This window comes from Theropithecus gelada, chromosome 1 (assembly GCF_003255815.1).
Source record: "Theropithecus gelada isolate Dixy chromosome 1, Tgel_1.0, whole genome shotgun sequence".
Taxonomy (NCBI): Eukaryota; Metazoa; Chordata; class Mammalia; order Primates; family Cercopithecidae; genus Theropithecus; species Theropithecus gelada.
Window position 1 is genome coordinate 169,493,564 of NC_037668.1, and position 18,193 is coordinate 169,511,756.

The 18,193-nt window shown below is 32.5% G+C and overlaps 1 protein-coding gene across 3 annotated transcripts in view; it reads left to right on the plus strand.

Annotated features, from left to right (window-relative positions):
• KCNT2 (potassium sodium-activated channel subfamily T member 2) overlaps positions 1-18,193 on the plus strand; it is a 405,986-nt gene that overhangs the window by 213,874 nt on the left and 173,919 nt on the right. For all 3 annotated transcript variants that reach the window (XM_025392809.1, XM_025392815.1, XM_025392824.1), the window contains exon 13: positions 373-481. In XM_025392809.1, the coding sequence (XP_025248594.1) occupies positions 373-481 (109 nt within the window). The remainder of the gene's footprint in view (positions 1-372; positions 482-18,193) is intronic.

Below are 18,193 nucleotides of genomic sequence, written 5' to 3' on the forward strand. Positions count from 1 at the left end.
TTTTCTAAGCATGTTATTATTATACATATGTTTTTTATTTCTCCTTGGAAATTCCTATTACAAATTATTAGTTTTGCTACATGTCTGAAAGCTTCTGACTGCTGGAATTTTCTAGGAAAATTATTTATAAGTCTGTCTAGCTATTTTTTCTCTTAATCTTTTCTAATATTCTAAGTGCTAGCAATTAGCTATGATTAAATTAGCTATTACTATCTTCTTCTATGGGAATAATAGGTATTCTTAACAAGTCCTCACAGTACTTTTTATGTTTAAGTTTTAACTATGAATGTGACAAAGCAAACTGATTGCTTATTTTTACTTTATATATTATAAAAATTGTAACTTATGATATTTTTATTTTGATCACTTCAGGATCACCAAACAATTTTGAGAGCATGGGCTGTGAAAGATTTTGCTCCAAATTGTCCTTTGTATGTCCAGATATTAAAGCCTGAAAATAAATTTCACATCAAATTTGCTGGTAAGTTTTTATCTTGCATGAGATCCATTGAATTTCCTGAAACTCCTATAGTGGTTTAAGAGTTAAGTCTCTGAACTAAGTGGCAACTTAAAATATTCAAGATTCTAAAGAACTGAAAATGATTATTAAAACTAATTTACTTGATATGAGAAGATTTATCCACTTTAATATGTTACAAGGTAACATTTTTGATTGAGTCTTAATTTTTTTATGTAACTTGGTGATTTTAGTACCTTAACGTACTGGATACCTTACTAAGCCTAAATATATTAGCAGTAGTAGATTTATGCATAATATAGACACAAATTTCAAGTGCCATATCTACTCATTTATACATAGGTTTACACATAGATGGGTAATACTTGGCTATCGTTGGTTGTTTAATACACACATAAGCTGACCATGCAATAGACTAATACATTGAAATGTATTCAGGTATATTCAAATAGAGTTAATTTAGGGAGTAGATTTTGAAAAGATTTCAGAAAAAGATGCATGTGAATTTTTTGAAGGTACTGCTTTAAAAATGATAGATCACATGAGACTAGACTTTGAATTGCTAGAAAATTGAACAGCAAAATTGCATTTTTTTTCTTAAGTGCTTCTATAAAAGCAAACGCTAATGTTGATTTAAGCAGTAAATTCATGTGCATGTATGTTTTCCCCCCAATCACAAATACCCCATGTTTTATATTATATTCTATCTTAAAATTCTAAAGCTTCAGAAGTCATTAAAATGTAATTCATTTTAGCAATGTGTCAGCAAAACGTATTTCCTTCAGAAAATGTGTTTACATATCTTAAAATTCTTACCTATTAGTGTATGACTTTGAAATGAAAAATTGTAAATACTAGGGAATTTTGATGTAATGATAAGAAAATTATGAAATGGTTGCTATTCAGTTTGCTCTAGCCTTCCCCAAATTTATGTCATCATTTTTTTTTCCTAGCAGTGTATAGCAAACAATTTAAAGTAATAACTTCCAACTCTGGTTGCACATTAGTAAGTTTTTGGAAGAATTTCTAAAATACTGATCATAGAGATTCTGATTTATACAGTATGATAGGTGCTAGGGCCTCTCTAAGACTATTTCTTAAGTGAAATTTGAAAATAACATTGCCTATTGTATAGAAGGCTTTGGGAAATTAAATGGAAAAATATGTGTAAAGTACTCCATCTACAACCTGTTACCTATATTGTTAGCAATCATCAAATGCCAATTGCTTCTTAAAAAGACCTTTGTAACTAGGTTATCTTATTTGTACTATTATTTAAGAAAAGAAATATTTTTGAAAAATTTTAAATATACATGGTGATGACTTGCTAGATGACTTGCTATGACAAAAGTTTTGAATGGCAGTAATGACATTAGCACTAAGTAAAATCTTAAAATGATGACTTTAAATTGGAGTGCCACCACTTAAGACAGGTAGATTAATATTTTGAGCCTTATTTCCTGTCTATTAAAAGGCCACAAGGATTATGTCTCTGTTTTATTGGGGTTAATAGTAAGGATTTAATAAATAATGTCTGAAACATATTAAGTGTTCTATAAATGGATATTGTATCAAGACCTTAAAACAATATGTATTTTAGAAAAACAATTTGTGATTTTCAATGTATTTTGACAAAAATTCAGAGCAGACTTCAGTTCTTTCTCCCTTCTTTAGCATGCCGTTGGTATGTTTCCACAGAAAGATCAAATTTGCTGAAAAAGTCTACTGCTAAAAAAAAACCAAAAAACTATTTGCATTAATCTATTTTCTAATACTCATTTTGTCATTAGTTTAACAATACCATCAAAATGAATGAATTATTTACAAATTCTATCCCAACCATTTGTCTCAATATTTCTCACTGCGACACCTGATGAAATTCTTTTTATTAGTGCTTACATTCTTTTATGACTGAGATTACAACATTTCAGAGGATCTCTTTTTATATTGTGTAAAGATGAAGGCATCCTAGTTTCATTAAAATGCCACAAAAAGAGTTTGGAGTGATGTATGAAGCTCTCAAAACAAAATCATATATTTTATATCTCAGCATGATGTCAAAAATTATGGACTTTTCCTTTCAAAAGGCAGTGTATCAAGCTGTCACTTAGTTTGTGTAAGAGATTGTTTAAATAATGGTCCTCAAGAAACCATGCTGTATGTGTCTGTGCCCTGTTGCTATGAGATTTTGCAGCTTTTTACCATGAAGAGGTGAAATCTATTTCCCCATCTTTGTATATAGAGTTTGCTTTGTGATTTGCTTTGACCAATATAATGTAACAAAACTTACACTGTGTAACAACAGAAGCTAAGACTTAAAAGGCTGTACTGGTTCCGCTTTTGCTGTTTTGGGAACATTGCTCAGGGACTACATATAAAGAAACTCATTTTAGCCTCTCTAAGAATGAAAAATCACTTGGAAAGTGAGGCTCATCCATACCAGCACCTCACCTGTCCAGCTCCCAACTTACTTACCAGCCAACCCAAGGAATCATGCTGACCCACAGAATTTTGAGAAATAAAATGGTGGTTAAGTCACTGAAGTTTGGAGGTTACTAGTCATGTGGCAGTAGATAACTAATACTGTTGGTGATAAAATAATAATTACTTTAATTTTAAATCATATTTACTTGACAATATTTATTATATTCCTGTCCTTGTACTCTCATATGTATGAAGTAAACAGATTCCAATATTCATAAGATATGAAATGAGACATTTGCATTTCCATTTATTTAAATAGTTCCTTTGGTTTACCCTAAACTGTGGAAATATAATCATGATTATAATTTCTGTTTAAAAAGTAAGCAAAGTTTACTTTCAGCAAATTGTCCTTTTTATAATAAATTTGTCAAAATAACATGATTGAAACTGCAAATTCAGGAGTGAGACATTTCATGGTGATGTAGTTGCTGTACTGTGTACTGACTGCATGACCTCAAGCTTCTTCAAATCTTTAAGCTCAAGTTTTTCAAGTTGTAAAATGGGGATGATATGAGAAGCAACCCCTTCATGTCATTATAATACTAAAAAGGATACTTGGAAGTATCTTTTTAATTTTTAAGCTACCAGTAAGTGATGCTTATTTAAGCAATTGGGATAATTTATATCCTGAGTGCCTATTTGTAATCTTCATGACAAATTTATATTATACTTGTATAGAGGAAAACTAGCTGGGCTTTCCCATAATGTATTACAAACAGTTTATAAGAGATACTTCAAAAGCATACAATTCTGAGCTTACACACATTTTCTCAGAGAATAGAAAATATAAGATACCTTCTCAACTCATTTAATGGGAATAACATAGCCTTAATACAAAACTCAGTGAGGATAGTTTTGGAAATGACAGAGTCTAACTTAATTGGTTAACAGAGTTGAAAAATCATATAAAATATTTTAGCAAAACAAACCGAGTAATATATTTATAAAAGAATATATAATCACCAAGTTGAAATTATTCCAGAAATAGATCATTATATTAAAAGAGAATAACCATATCACAATTTTAATGAATGTAGTAAAGTATTTGAGACAGACATCAACATTCATTCACAATGAAAACTTAAAAAATAAATAAATAAATAAAAGCTATTGGAAAGCTAGGACCAAAGAACTTCTTACCCTAAGGCAAGTTATCTTCAAAATAACCAAGAAAAAAATTATATTTAGTAATCACATATTGAAAAGCTGTCATTTAGGTACAAACATAGGTGTCTACTAAAAGAACTTTTATTCAGTATTTTTCTGAAAATCATAAAAATGGCAGTGAAGCTGGAAAAAAGTAAAAGATATAAGCATTGGAACACAAGAAATAAAATTGTCATTGTCCACGTATCATCAAATTCTCTACAGGGAAATTGAAAAAGAATTTATTTCTTTCTATTCACGTTTTCCTTAGAGCAACTCATCTATTTGTATAATTTGCAAAATTAAAACTCTTCTTCAGTATCTACTATGAGCTTCAGTTTTGAATCCTGAACTGCATGGTCAATATCTCTTATTAGATTTCTAATAGCCCTCTTAAAATTAAGATGTTGAAAAATAGTTATTGATTTTTCTCTGACCTAAAACCTGTTTCTCACCCATTATTCCCAGCACCATCTGTTTAGAACTCAATCAAAAACCTGTGAGTCATATTTTCCTTCTCTGCATCCAATCCCACATCTTGTCCTATGGGTTATATTACCTAATCCACAGTGGCATCACAACCCTACGCCATTATCATCTCTCACTTAGGCTATTTCAAAAAAGTCCCTTTTCATCTTTTTTCCAGGTATTCACAAGTTGTATCTGTAAGCTTACTGCTGCACTTCATGTCCCCCAGAACATTTGCAACAGTGATTGCTGTTTGTGTATCACAGCAGGCAGCTCCATCTTCATACCTCCATTGTCAACCTAAACTCGTTTTCTTTTACCAGGACACAATGCCAATACCCTTTCCCCATATCATTATTTTTTAAAGATTCTTTCTTGTGAATAATTTGTGTCACCTTTTATGGTTCAAAAGTCAGATGGTAGTATAGCTTTGGTTATGTCAAATCATTTTTTTTTCCAGTGAGAGACTTTTTTTACCAATATAATATTTTTGTTGGAAGTGGCAATTGGTACTGAAACATATGACAGAGGCAATGGCAGCGTGCCATAGACATGACTAATACAAAAATGTGTTTTTGTAACATCTTGTATTCTCTGTCAAACTCTTGTGGGTGCAGCAATTCTAGTAAAGCTTCTCTAGGGTCAAATATCTGATCTATAATCACCTGGGGAAACCTTATGCCTCCATGTTGTGGAGCCCTTCGTAAATTCGCCTCCTCAGTTGCAAAACCAAGATTAAAGGGCACAATATTATGGGGAAGTTTAGTTATCAGACATGTTTCTGTAGCTCAACATTTAATCAGACTGAAATCAACTTCATATTTTCTTCTCTACTGTGCATTTCCCAATCATTTAATGCACGCACAGACACACACACACATACACACACATGCACACACTCCAAACCATAAAAGAAAAAATATGTACTTTACTAGGAAGATAACTTCTTCATTGAAAAACCTTGAATGAACTTTAAAAATAAACCGTGCTTTCCAATTAATCAATTTCAGCTAAATGAAGTTTGCTGTTTGTCTCCTAGTCAGATGAAGTTACTCAGAAAATCAGTGGGAGGTGAATTATGTTTTAAGAGTAAATTAATAGCTAAATTTAGATAAACACAGTATCTCTATCTTCCTAATAAAGTGTTATGTCGTCTGTGAATATTCAGTTCTCTTAGGTTCCTTATCCAACTTTGTTTCAACTGTTCAGTCCTACGAAAATCTCCCACTTCATTTGAACAGATATGAGAAGAAATAAAAATCAAATCGGCAAATTTTCACCCACAAGTAGGAGTAAAGAATGTAAAAACAAAGGAGTAAATGAAAGTGTGAATTATCTATTTTCCATGCTTCTTTTTTAGTCCAAAGGCTACCCTTGAGATATTTTCCATGCTTTGCTTATGCTATTTCATATATAACAGAATTTGATTGCAATTTGTTCATGAAAAATAGAACCATATCTCAACAGTAAAGTGTTGACTGAATGAAATACTTTGTACTTCGCAATTCAAACCTGCCTAGAAGAATGCATCATGATACTAGAACAGTAGGAGTTAGTTCTTCTAACAATTAAAAAACATTTTTAATTGCAATAAGAAGTTAAAAGTCCAAGCAGAAGTAAATGTGTTTTTAGCAATGTCATAGACAATATTGTTTAAACATGTGTCTTTCATAGAGCTTGATTCCCATTATAAAAATAATAATATTTAAAGTGCACACACATATATGCACATATCTTGGAGAAATGATTTGACCACAAAATGAAGGTTTTCCTCAGCTTAGCCATCATCTATTTTGTACTAAATCACTAGATATTCCAATGCATCACTTTTTCCTACCCAAGAAAGAGAGTGGGAAAATATTTCCAAGCAATATAAATATTGGAAATCATCTTAGCTGTTTCTAAATAACATATGGATGTTCAGGCTTGACTTTCACCAAATGGTAAAGTGTGAGTTTTTCATGCTGAATGATTTCTTCATTTCCCATATAACACCCACATAGACATCATTTTAAACTTCATTTTTACAACCTACTTAAGAACATAATGCTTAGAGTTGTTATATTTTCAAAATATAAAACATTAAACCTTTGAAAATTCTCAATTTTTTGGATGGAAACCTTTTCTCTTTGACTTTTTTTATTATTGTGGAGATCATCAGAAACCACTTAACATAAGGCCATGTTCAAACCCAGCACTGTCTGGAGAATCTTTAACTTTTTATGCCATTCCTCACTATTTTTTACTTTCAAAAAATCAAACTTACACTGTTTAAAACAGTTATACAATTAAAAAAAAAGTATTCTCTCCATCTACATTCAGAAACTGTGAACATTTTGCCACTTTTGACTAATCTTCTCTTTGTACGCATACACAAATACACACATATTTTTATTTCAGCAGAGCTCTCTTAAGTATAAGGAAATTCTGCTACATAACAATGCTAAAATTTTTACCCCTAAAATGGTCAATAATAATTTTATGAATCCAGTTTATATGCAAATGTTATCAATTGTCCCTCAGATTTTCCTTAAATCTGTATTTTAAAATTCAGTATTAAATCAAAATTTTATTTTTACCACTTTTTTTATTTCTTTTTAAACATTTTTATGAAATAGATTTAGATTTATGGAAAAGCAGTATAGATAGTACAAAGAGTTCTATATGCCCTCTACATCCCACAGCTTCTCCTAATGTTAATGTGGTATATATAACCATTGTCCATTTAATCAAAACAAGAAATTAACATTGGTATTGATTATTTTTAAGTTAAAATTTAAAAATTTAAATATTGCAAAAGATGTCCAAGCCATCTTTCCTGTTTATTTTCCTTGACATTTGATTAAATTGACACTGGACATTAGGTATTTCAAGCCATTTTCTTGTGGGCCACTTATGACTTTAATTAACTAAAATAATCTTTTTGTTTCTCTCTATTAATGTTTTTATAGTTGTATATTTTCAATAACCCAATTTCTTGGTTCTGAGTACCAGAGTAAAATAACGCTTATTTTTTTAGAAAGTGCCAGACATATTCTATCATATCCTAGGCCTATGATATTTAGTCTGCCAAGTATTTCCTTGATACAAATGTCTTATGAAAAAGACCAGGTATGCTCTCTTTCACTCTTGAATACTTCTTCAGAGCATTTTCTAGAGTTGTGCTATGATCAATGTGTTGTTCTAGGCACTAGTGACATAATGATGAACTAGATGTAATAAATGTTAATTCCAGTGGCAGCTTTTCTCATAGCCTTTACCTGTCACTTTTTAAAAAAGTCAATGCACTTTTGTATACTTCCCAAGAATACCCCTCACTGCTTATCCTTACTACAAAGAGCTTTAATTGAAGCCTTACAACCCCTCTTTTCCTGCCCTTCACAACCTCCATGTATATCAAACCAATGATTCCAGTTATGCTCTAGTCTCACTGTATACTGCTTGATGAATTTAGTCAATCTCGTAGACCTACAATAGATAGTTAAGGCTTTCAGGATTTAGTTTCCCCATCCCAGAAGTAATTGGTTTTGCTTTGAAAAGAGTCTCCTAACATTTTTTTTTTTTTAAATAAAAGAATGAATGAGATCTTAACAGTAGGATGGTCAGCAAGTGGAGATGACAGTTCTTATAATGGGATGTTAAAACTGTCATTGCCTCAAATCACCTTGCCTTGGAACTTCATATTGTGCATATACACACACACAAATGCGTATGCATCCGTGTGTGTACGTGTGATTGTGAATTAAATTTTACTAAGATTTTGTTGGAGAAGTAATGTGAGAATAATGCAAGTATTAGGTAAAGACATAACATTTTAACTAGATAAAAAAATAACTCTAGGGGAGATGTTGAGTGCAGTGAGGAGGACAAAAAGAACCTCATAGGAGTGATTATTTAGGAAGCTATTATAGTTGTCCAGGTGAGAGATACAGAGAGAGCTATCATAATGGAAATGGAGAGTGAGAACATATTCATAAAACGTTTCATATATTTTCTGTACACTTAAAAGTCAGCTGACTGCAGCAACTAACGGAGATTGAGAAAATCATTTTATCTTTGCTACTCTCACTTTTTCATATATGTTCACATTTAATATGAATTCTGTTACAGTACTGAACTAATTGATTTATAGTCATTTCAATGTCTATTTAGCACCAGAATATGAGTTTAAGTGCCTTATATGTTCAGTGATTGTACAGTGCTTGACACATAACATCTAATTACTGTACTATAGAGAATATATGATTTAAAAGATCCACTTAAAAATGTGATGATATAACCTAGTAAAATAAAAAGTATGCCAAAATAAATGAAATAGTTTGTAAGCACACAAGTAATGTTCCATCATGTTATGGAAAAAAAATAAAAAAATTCTAGAGTAGAGAGTGACACAGAAAAAGAATACCAGAAATCTAAAAACAGCTCCTTGTAGTTTTTTTCTGAGTATTAGGTCACACATGTACAAAATGAAACTCTAAAAGCCAGTCTAAAAAAACCCGAAGAATCGTAAGTAGAACAATTCCCAGTGCTCAAATAGGGTGAGGAGATATTCACACTCTGAGCAGACATAGTAGAATGACCTTGGCGATCAGCAGGGCATTTGAAGTCTTATGAGATACATGGTTGCTAGTAAGGTTGACTTAGCCCCAGATTAAAGGGTACTCTAAATAGAACAGTATCAGTTTTCAGTAATAAAAGCTTACCACTAACTTTTCAGTTTACAATGACACAAACCTATTATCTGTGTTTCTGTGGGTCAGGATTCCTGGGATGGGTTATGTAGCTCCCCTGGTCAAGGTCTCACCAGTCTGCAATGAAGATATCCACTTCATCTATAATCTCATTTGAGGTTTGACTTCTTAGAATTTTGTCTACTAACACTGCCCTTGAAAGCTTAAAAATCCAGCAGGCCTTCAAGATATCAAACCAATTCTACCAAAATGAAGCACCCCATTTTAAACATTTGTATAAAGTAACATTCACGTTGGCCAGTATCAATTGAAATGACTAGACATATCAATAAATGGGAAATTCTGACTGTGATTAAGGTAGAAATAAAACCTGTTCTGTACAAGCTTATATCCAGAAAATAAAGGAAAGGAGAAAAAAATTTATACTGATTTTGTAAGGCCAGCATTATTTGATTAGGCCAAAGCCAAAAACATCGTGAGAAAAGAAAACCACAAGCTGTTATGTTTTATGAACACAGATGCAAAAATCTTCCAACAAATCAGTAGCAAATCCAATTCAGTAACATACAGAAAGAACATACTGTTACCTCGTTGGGTTTATCCCAAGGCTACAGTAGTCATATAACATTTAAAATCAGAGCAGTTCACCATATTAATACATTAAAGGGGAAAATAAGCTATATGATCATATCAACAGATGCAACAACAGCATTTTAAAAATCAGTAATGTTTCTGACAAAAATTTGTGCATACTGGAAATAGAAGAAAAGCAACATCATATTTTTGTTATACTTGATGCTCATAGGCTGAGTACTAAACTCTAATATTGAAACATCAAAGCTGTGTGCTGCACTTCTATTCACACTGTACTGAAGGTCCTAACCTGTGCAATAAGGCAAATTATAGAAATGTTAATGTACACGTTAGAAAGGAAATAGTAAAAATAGCTTTATTCATAAACTAAGTGAACATTTCTTTAAAAATGGTAATGAATCTATAATAAAGCTAGTAGTACTAATGAATGAGTTAGGAACATCAAAATGATTTTCCTTATACAGAAATCAATTTTATTTTTCTATGCTTGTAAAGATTTAGGAATTTAAATTAAATATAACCTTTAAAATTCTTCAAAAGTATTAAATAGATATGGGAGAACTTAATAAAATATGTGCAAGTCTCATATAAAGAAACATAAACATTGCTGAGAGAAATTTTTAAAGAGCTAAATAAGCTGAGAATGAAGTTTATTTCAAGGGTTAAAAGATTCAATATTTTAACATGTTAATTATATCCAAATTAACCTATAGATTCAATACATATTTCAACTGACATTATGGCTGACACTTTGAAATATTAATAAACTTATTTTAAATAATATAAAAATATAAAGAAATGATCATCATAACTATGAAAAAGAACATTCATGTCAGAATATCTGTAGTACCTCTGTTTTGAAGCTTTATTGTAATACTAAAGTATTAAAGACAGCATGGAATTATCATAATGATAGAAAAATAGATCAATGGAACAGAATACAACTCAGAAGTAGATCAACTTCTACATTTTCAATGACGATGCCAAGTTAATTACCTTGGAGAGGAGATAATCTTCAATAGATAGTTCAGGATCAACTTTATATCCTTCTGGTGTGAGCCTTACCTCACACCACACACTGAATATTAAGTTGAAACAAATTATACACTTAAATGTAAAAAGTGAGACTACAAAATATCTAAAATAAAACACAGAGGAATGTTTTCACAGTCTTGACCGGCAAATATTTCTTAGCTAGGACACACAAAAACCACAAGTCATAAGAGGAAAAAAAAAAAAAAGAAAAATTGGCTGTCATCAAAATTAAACCTTCCACACTTCACAAGACAATTTCAAAGAATGGCGAGCCCCAGACTGGGATTAAAATATTCTTGGTGAATATATCTGAGTAAAGTTTGAATCCAAACATATGTAAAGAACTCTTACAATTCAATGTTAAGAGTCCAAACAAACCAATAAAAATAAGTAGCAGAATTGAACAGACATTTTATACACACACAAGGACAGACATACCAATGACCACTAAGCATATGAAAAGATTGTCAATATCACTAATCATCAGCAAAATGAAGATTGGAAAGCAATACCATTACACACACAGAATGCCAAACATTAAAAGGATTCTTAGTATCATGTGACTGAAGCTCTCATGCCCTCTTGAAGCTTACGTTCTAGTGGGAAAGATGGTTTGAGCAAGAAAGTACTTAGATGGCTCCTAAGGGAAAAAAATGCAAGCATCAAGGAAAGCTTAAAATAGGGTGGACATACAGATATGATAGATGAATTTTGGCAAAGGGACATGTAAGTTATACACTGACACAGGAATGGGTTAGTTATATTTAAATGAATGCAGATATGAATGATTCCTGAATGTTGCCATACAGTAAGAAACCAAGGTAGAAAATGGTATGGTGAATTAACAGGAACTGAAAATACTTAATATGACTGCACCAAGATAGAGGATAGTAAGAACTGGGATTGGAAAAAAAGGTAGAGATAAGATTAGGAATAACTTTATAATTCACTTTATAAAGAAATATATAGTACTAGGTAGAAGATGGGTTTGTGGAAGGTGATTATTTTTAATTTACTTATAGATTTTTGCGTATTCTCATTTTTCTAACAAAATCCAAATAATCAAGCATAATTAATACCATGATAAAATTTGTGAATGGTTATATCTAAGCAGTGAAATTGTTATTCACCTAATTATAACTATAGGTTATGTTTATGTAGACTATAATACTCCTTTTACATGAAGTAAAATATCATTGTTACTGTTAGCAAAATATATATAAATTTATGAATATGTGTTAGCCTATTGCTACATTTTATAACCCATGATCAATCTAATTTAATATTTTCATAAAGCCACTTTCATTCATGCCAAATTCTCACTTAAGCCATCAAGCTATTCTGTATAATCAATCATAAGGACTAAATTGATAAATCTGCCAATAGCTATATCGTTCTTGAGAATGCTAGCTCTGCTTCAAATAAGGAATGAGAAATAAGGCAACTTAAAAAGTGGTAGCTATTTGTAAATATTGCCAAGGTGAATATGATTAGTGGAATTTCTAGGTTAAATGGTATTTGTACTTTCATGGTTTTTAATACACAATGCCAATTTGCTCTCCAGAAATATATAACTTGCCCTTGAACAAATGGGCATTATTAACTTTTGCCCTTTGATAGAAAGAAAAATAACATAAGAACTAAAATAATTATTATAATAATAGTGATGGTCAACACATGTAGTACTTCCTGTGCAAGGGTTACTGTTCTAAGGCACTACTTATAGATTAACTCAATTCTCATTACAATTTCATAAGCTAGTATATTGGTTATATATTGCTGCATAACTACCCCAAAAGTTTGTGGTATAAACAACAATGTAAATTTGTTATCTCAGTTTCTGTGGGTCAGGAATTTGGGAGAAGTAATAATCTGGATATTTATGATGTTACAATGAAGATGCAGGTTATTTAGGGTAGTTGCAACTATCAAATAACTGCAGGTATTTGAAGGCTTGACTTGGGTAGAATATCTCTTTTTGAAGTGGTTTACTTACATGGCTCCCAAGTTGGTGCTGGCTGTTGGTAGGAGATCTTGGTTTCTTACATGTGGACCTTTCCTCTGGGCTGTTCGAACCTCCGCATGATGTGAGAGCTGGCTTTTCCCAGGGCAGATGATTCAAGAGAGAGCAAGGCAAAGCCACAATGCCTTTTATGGCGAGCCTTAGATGTCAAACTTTGTTATTCTGCAATACCCTAATGGTTATATGGTTCAGCCCTAGTCTGCTGTGTAGGAGGGAACAGCACAGGCATGAATACCAACATGTAAGAGTTATTTGGGGCAATCCTGGAGGCTGGCTACCACAGACAGATTATATTATTATTACAATTTTACAGATGAGGAAACAGATTCAAATATATATATATATATTTAAATGCCTAAATGGTGCCATACTAAATGGTTGAGACAGGACTTGAATCCACATTCTCTGTCTCCAGAATGTGTGCTTTTAACAGATGTGTGGTATTGCCTTTAATTATTCATTTTAATTTTCAATCTTTATTTATTACACAGAGTTGTACATTCTTGTGTTTTTTGTCTAATTTTTGCATTTGTATGTAAAATTTATTCCAGTGGCCTTATTTTCTGTTTGGCTATTTTTCCATCAGTTATAGGGATTTTTTATATTCTGAAATTAGTCGCAATTTGGTTTTTTATATACAGTCATGTGCTGCATAACAACGTCTCAGTCAACAATATACTGCATATACAGTGGTGGTTCCATAGATTGTAATACCATACCTTTTCTATGTTTAGACATGTTTAGTTACACAAATGCTTACCATTGTGTCGCAATTGCCTACAGTATTCAGTACATTAACGTGCTGTACAGGTCAAAAATAGTGTGTGGATAGTACATGATTGGAATGTCAAAGTCATTTTATTTTTGGAATCTGCTGATGTGAATATAGTATTGAAGAGTTGTATGGGCTGTTTTGGGGTAGTTGAAGTTGGTGATGTTGAAGAAGGGAAATTCAGAGTAGGTAAGGACCCCAACAAGACAAAGCATTTGGCTCAAGTGTCTCATAAAATAAAGCTCCCTTTGCATTAAGAATTCCTTTTAAAGTGCATATTCTTCTTGGTGAAACTGAAATTTCAATCTTTTTAATATGTTACTTTATTCAGATTATTAGGTGAATATCTAGTTGATAGTAGCATCGACCTATTTGTCTGTCTGTCTGAATGTCTTTCAATCTCTTATTCTATAAGAATAGACATTTTGGGGGAAGAGGGAATGAAGATTAGGTTGTTATGGGAGATTTCCAAAAGATAACCAGTGGCCAAAAAGTGGGTTCTAAATACCTAATTCGAGGGATGATTTAATTTATTTTATTTTTTTACAGTTTTGTCCAGAGTAATGTTTGCCAAAAAACTGTTGTAACATATTGTTTTTTCTTTTCTTTTCTTTTTTTTTTTTTTTTTTAAGATGGAGTCTCACTCTGTCACCCAGGCTGCAGGCTGGAGTGCGGTGGCACTATCTCAGCTCACTGCAACTTCCGCCTCCCAGGTTCAAGAGATTCTCCTGCCTCAGCCTCCCAAGTAGCTGGGATTACAGGAATGAACCACCATGCCCAGCTATTTTTTTATTTTTATTTTTAGTAGAGGTGGGCTTTCACCATGATGGCCAAACTGGTTTTGAACTCCTGACCTCTAGTGATCCGCCCACTTTGGCCTCCCAAAGTGCTAGGATTTCAGGCGTGAGATTATACGTTACAATCATACATTTGGCTGTGGGTTGTTGTTTGTCTGGGAGGATCAGGCAAACTTTAGCATCTTTCCTCATTGGTAAGGGAAGAGTATGGGTGGGCTCACATAAATGCATACTTCTATGTATTATTTATTGTTATTAAACAAAACTTTACTTGTTATGGGGCTATATAGCTTACTGTATGCTTTCCTGAGTCACTTCAATTGAAGTTAACAGCTTTAGTTTCTTCCTGCTTTATTGTGGTATATTTGATAAATAAAATAGCATAAATTCAAGGTGTACAATGTGATGATTTGGTATATATATGTATTATGAACTTATTTACACAATCAAGTTAGCATATCCATCACCTCACATAGTTCCCTTTTTAATGTGTGTGGTTAGAATATTAAAGGTCTACTTTCAGCACATTTCAAGCATAAAATACAGTATTGTTAACTACATAAGAATTACAGCTTTTTGTGATTGATAAAAATAACTATGCATTTTTATCTAATTTGATACCAAGTATAGCTGGCCAAAGACTTAACATACTTACAGGCGAGGGATTCAGACTCATGCCTTGTGACTCCAAATTCAATGATTCTTTAAATCAAGCACAGGGCAACACTGAATACATTTTCCAACTTCATGTTGCATTTCTGCAAGTTCTGGGGTTGCATTTTAGTCTTCATAGAATGCTTGATTCAAAAGTTTCTTTTTTGATTTAATGACAAGAATTTCCTGAGAGTTACAGTAAAAATGATATATAATAGAAGATATACTTGGACCCTGTCATCACTCCCGATGATTCCTGTCTTATTTATACTATTCAGCCCATAAAGTACCCAAATTCAATCTTCTTTCCATTTTGCTTATTCAATCACCCAGTGCTATAAACACTCTCCTTCCACCTCATCAACTCTTCTAATGCAGTGCTATTCAAAGTGTGGTCCAAAGACCAGTTTCATTCCACATACTTTTATCAAGCTACAACAAGATAAATACAGCAATTGAGAGCAGCATTTTAGAAATTTTGCTAGTGATTTGACATTGCCATGACATCCAAATGCATAATTAGTGGACTATCTCTTTGGAAAGCATACAGACTACTAAGCATATAGACTAATTTGGTCTTTCTCAAAATCATAGGTTAATCACATATGGCATGAGCTGCCCGTGTGCTGGCAATGGGTTACAACCCATTCTTTCTTTTTATTTTACAATTAAAAAGAAAAAGAAAACTGGCCCTTCATCACAAATAGCTTGAGAACCATTATTCCATCGCATCATCAGTCTAGTCTTCCTGTGCCTCCATTCCGTTTCTTCTCTTTTTCTCTCTTTAAGGAGCCTGAACTCTGTAGTCTGCCATTTCATTCAGTCAGCCTCATGTCAGTGTTCTGACTTCCTTTGTTTTTCATTTTTTTTCCCATAGCTTTTGATCAAAAATAAACACACATGCAAACAAACAAAATTCCATGTACATTGATCCTTTTTTTTATTCCTTGACTGGCACTCCTGGAAAAACAATAACACCCAGTGGGTCAGATTTGTGTCATCATAAACTCATGGTCAGGCAGCTCAAAGCGGCCCTTGACGTTGTGGTTTTTTGTTTTTTTTCTTTTAATCAAACTATTCTCTTGCTCTTGTAATTACTATTTCGGATCTATCTCATTTTATAATACACAGAAATATGGGAAGCCGATACATGAAAATTTCCTTAAATTTTGCAACTTATTTTCCAAATATTAATTTATGTTCACTTATTGCTTCCTGCTTTTTCCTATTATAATTGAAGGATTTCCTTTCCATATATTTGCTGAGTGCCCCATTGCCTCATACCCTATCAGCAACCTCAGCAATATTTTTCCTTCCTTAATCTTCAGATTTCTTTCTTTGTTAATATATTTCTATAAACATTTCCGTTTCTTCCTACCCCTCCAATTTTATTTTTAAGAAATTCTGCATGCTTTCTTTGCCTTTCAAACAACTTTTCTTAATTATCCTTAAGATATTTGGCTAAACAGTCCGGGCGCAGTGGCTTATGTCTGTAATCCCAGCCCTTTGGGAGGCCGAGGTGGGCAGATCACGAGGTCAGGAGATCGAGACCATTCTGGCTAACATGGTGAAACCCTGTCTCTACTAAAAATGCAAAAAAAAAAAAAAAAAAAAAAAATTAGCCGGGTGTGGTGGTGGGCACCTGTAGTCCCAGCTACTCAGGAGGCTGAGGCAGGAGAATGGCGTGAACTGGGGAGGCGGAGCTTGCAGTGAGCCGAGATCGCGTCACTGCACTCCAGTCTGGGCGACAGAGTGTCACTCCGTCTCAAAAAAACAAACAAAAAAAATTGGTTAAACATCGTTTCCTTAAGTGATGCTTTTTTCATTCCCTCAAAGCAGGCAAAGTATCCTTATATCCTCTTAACACATATGCATTTATTTTCTTTTTACCATTTATTGCAGTATTTATTTGCTACTAATAAATCTTCCAGAGATCTTCCAAAATATTTTTGAATCAGTTACTCAAATGATTTCAGTTTAGCTACAATATTGTGTTTTGTGGTTGAAAAGCAATGAAACTGATCTCAAGGGCAAACTTGCCTACGTTCCCTCAAACTTCACTATTACATGATAGGTGTTTGGGGAGCTCGGTGGTTGTATTTTCTCAGCCATCAGTTCAGTGTAATGGCTGCTCCAGCCATTTGTTCATCTGGTAGCAAGTGGTAATCTTTAAGTGGTTTCTAGAGAAGGCAACACTGCTACATTATGTTACCTATTTTAAGTGCCGGTTAATCAATTTTAGAGTTGTATAGCTTTTGTAGAGTTCTTTGTAGATAGTTTGAATTTAATAAGTAATACATTTAGCTAAGTTACTTCACTGTTCTGAGTATCTGATTGCTTATCTGAAAACTACTTTACACAATATGTATTATAGAACTTTTGAGAGGTTTAATAGTATATATATCACTTAGCATGAAAGCATAAATATTATTTGGTATTATTATTTTATTACTAAAAAGAATCTTCAGTAAGTATCTTTTATACTATCAGAAGCTGATAAAGAATACTCTTGGTTAGAACCTAAACAAATTGGAATTCTGAGGAAAATAATTTTTCAAAAATTATTAAGACTGCTGTGTATTTGTGAAAGGTATAAAAGAAAAGGAGGTTAATGAAATTAAAACTGTTTTGCACTAGATGGAGGAAATTTGACCCCCCTTTTGAGCATTTAATAGCTTGAAACATCAAAAAAGATTATATTTATTGTACTAAAATAAGTATTGAAGCAATTGGAAAAACAGAAACATGTTTTTACTTGTATTATTGAAACGAAATAAATCTGTTTTACAGAGAATTGCAAATCTCAAATTGGGTTAGATTCTATGCATTTAATAAGCATTCTTATATTTAGATCTGGTGAAACTAAGTGACTTTTAAAGATTTACTTAAATCTATTCTTAGCCACTTAGTGGTTGAATGCCTCACAATCTTTGAATTGGTAAAGTTTCTGACATGTTCATATGCGCACGCACACACACACACACACACACACACACACACACTAGTGGTTATTTTATTGATTAAAGTAACAGGATCAAAATAAAACTCACT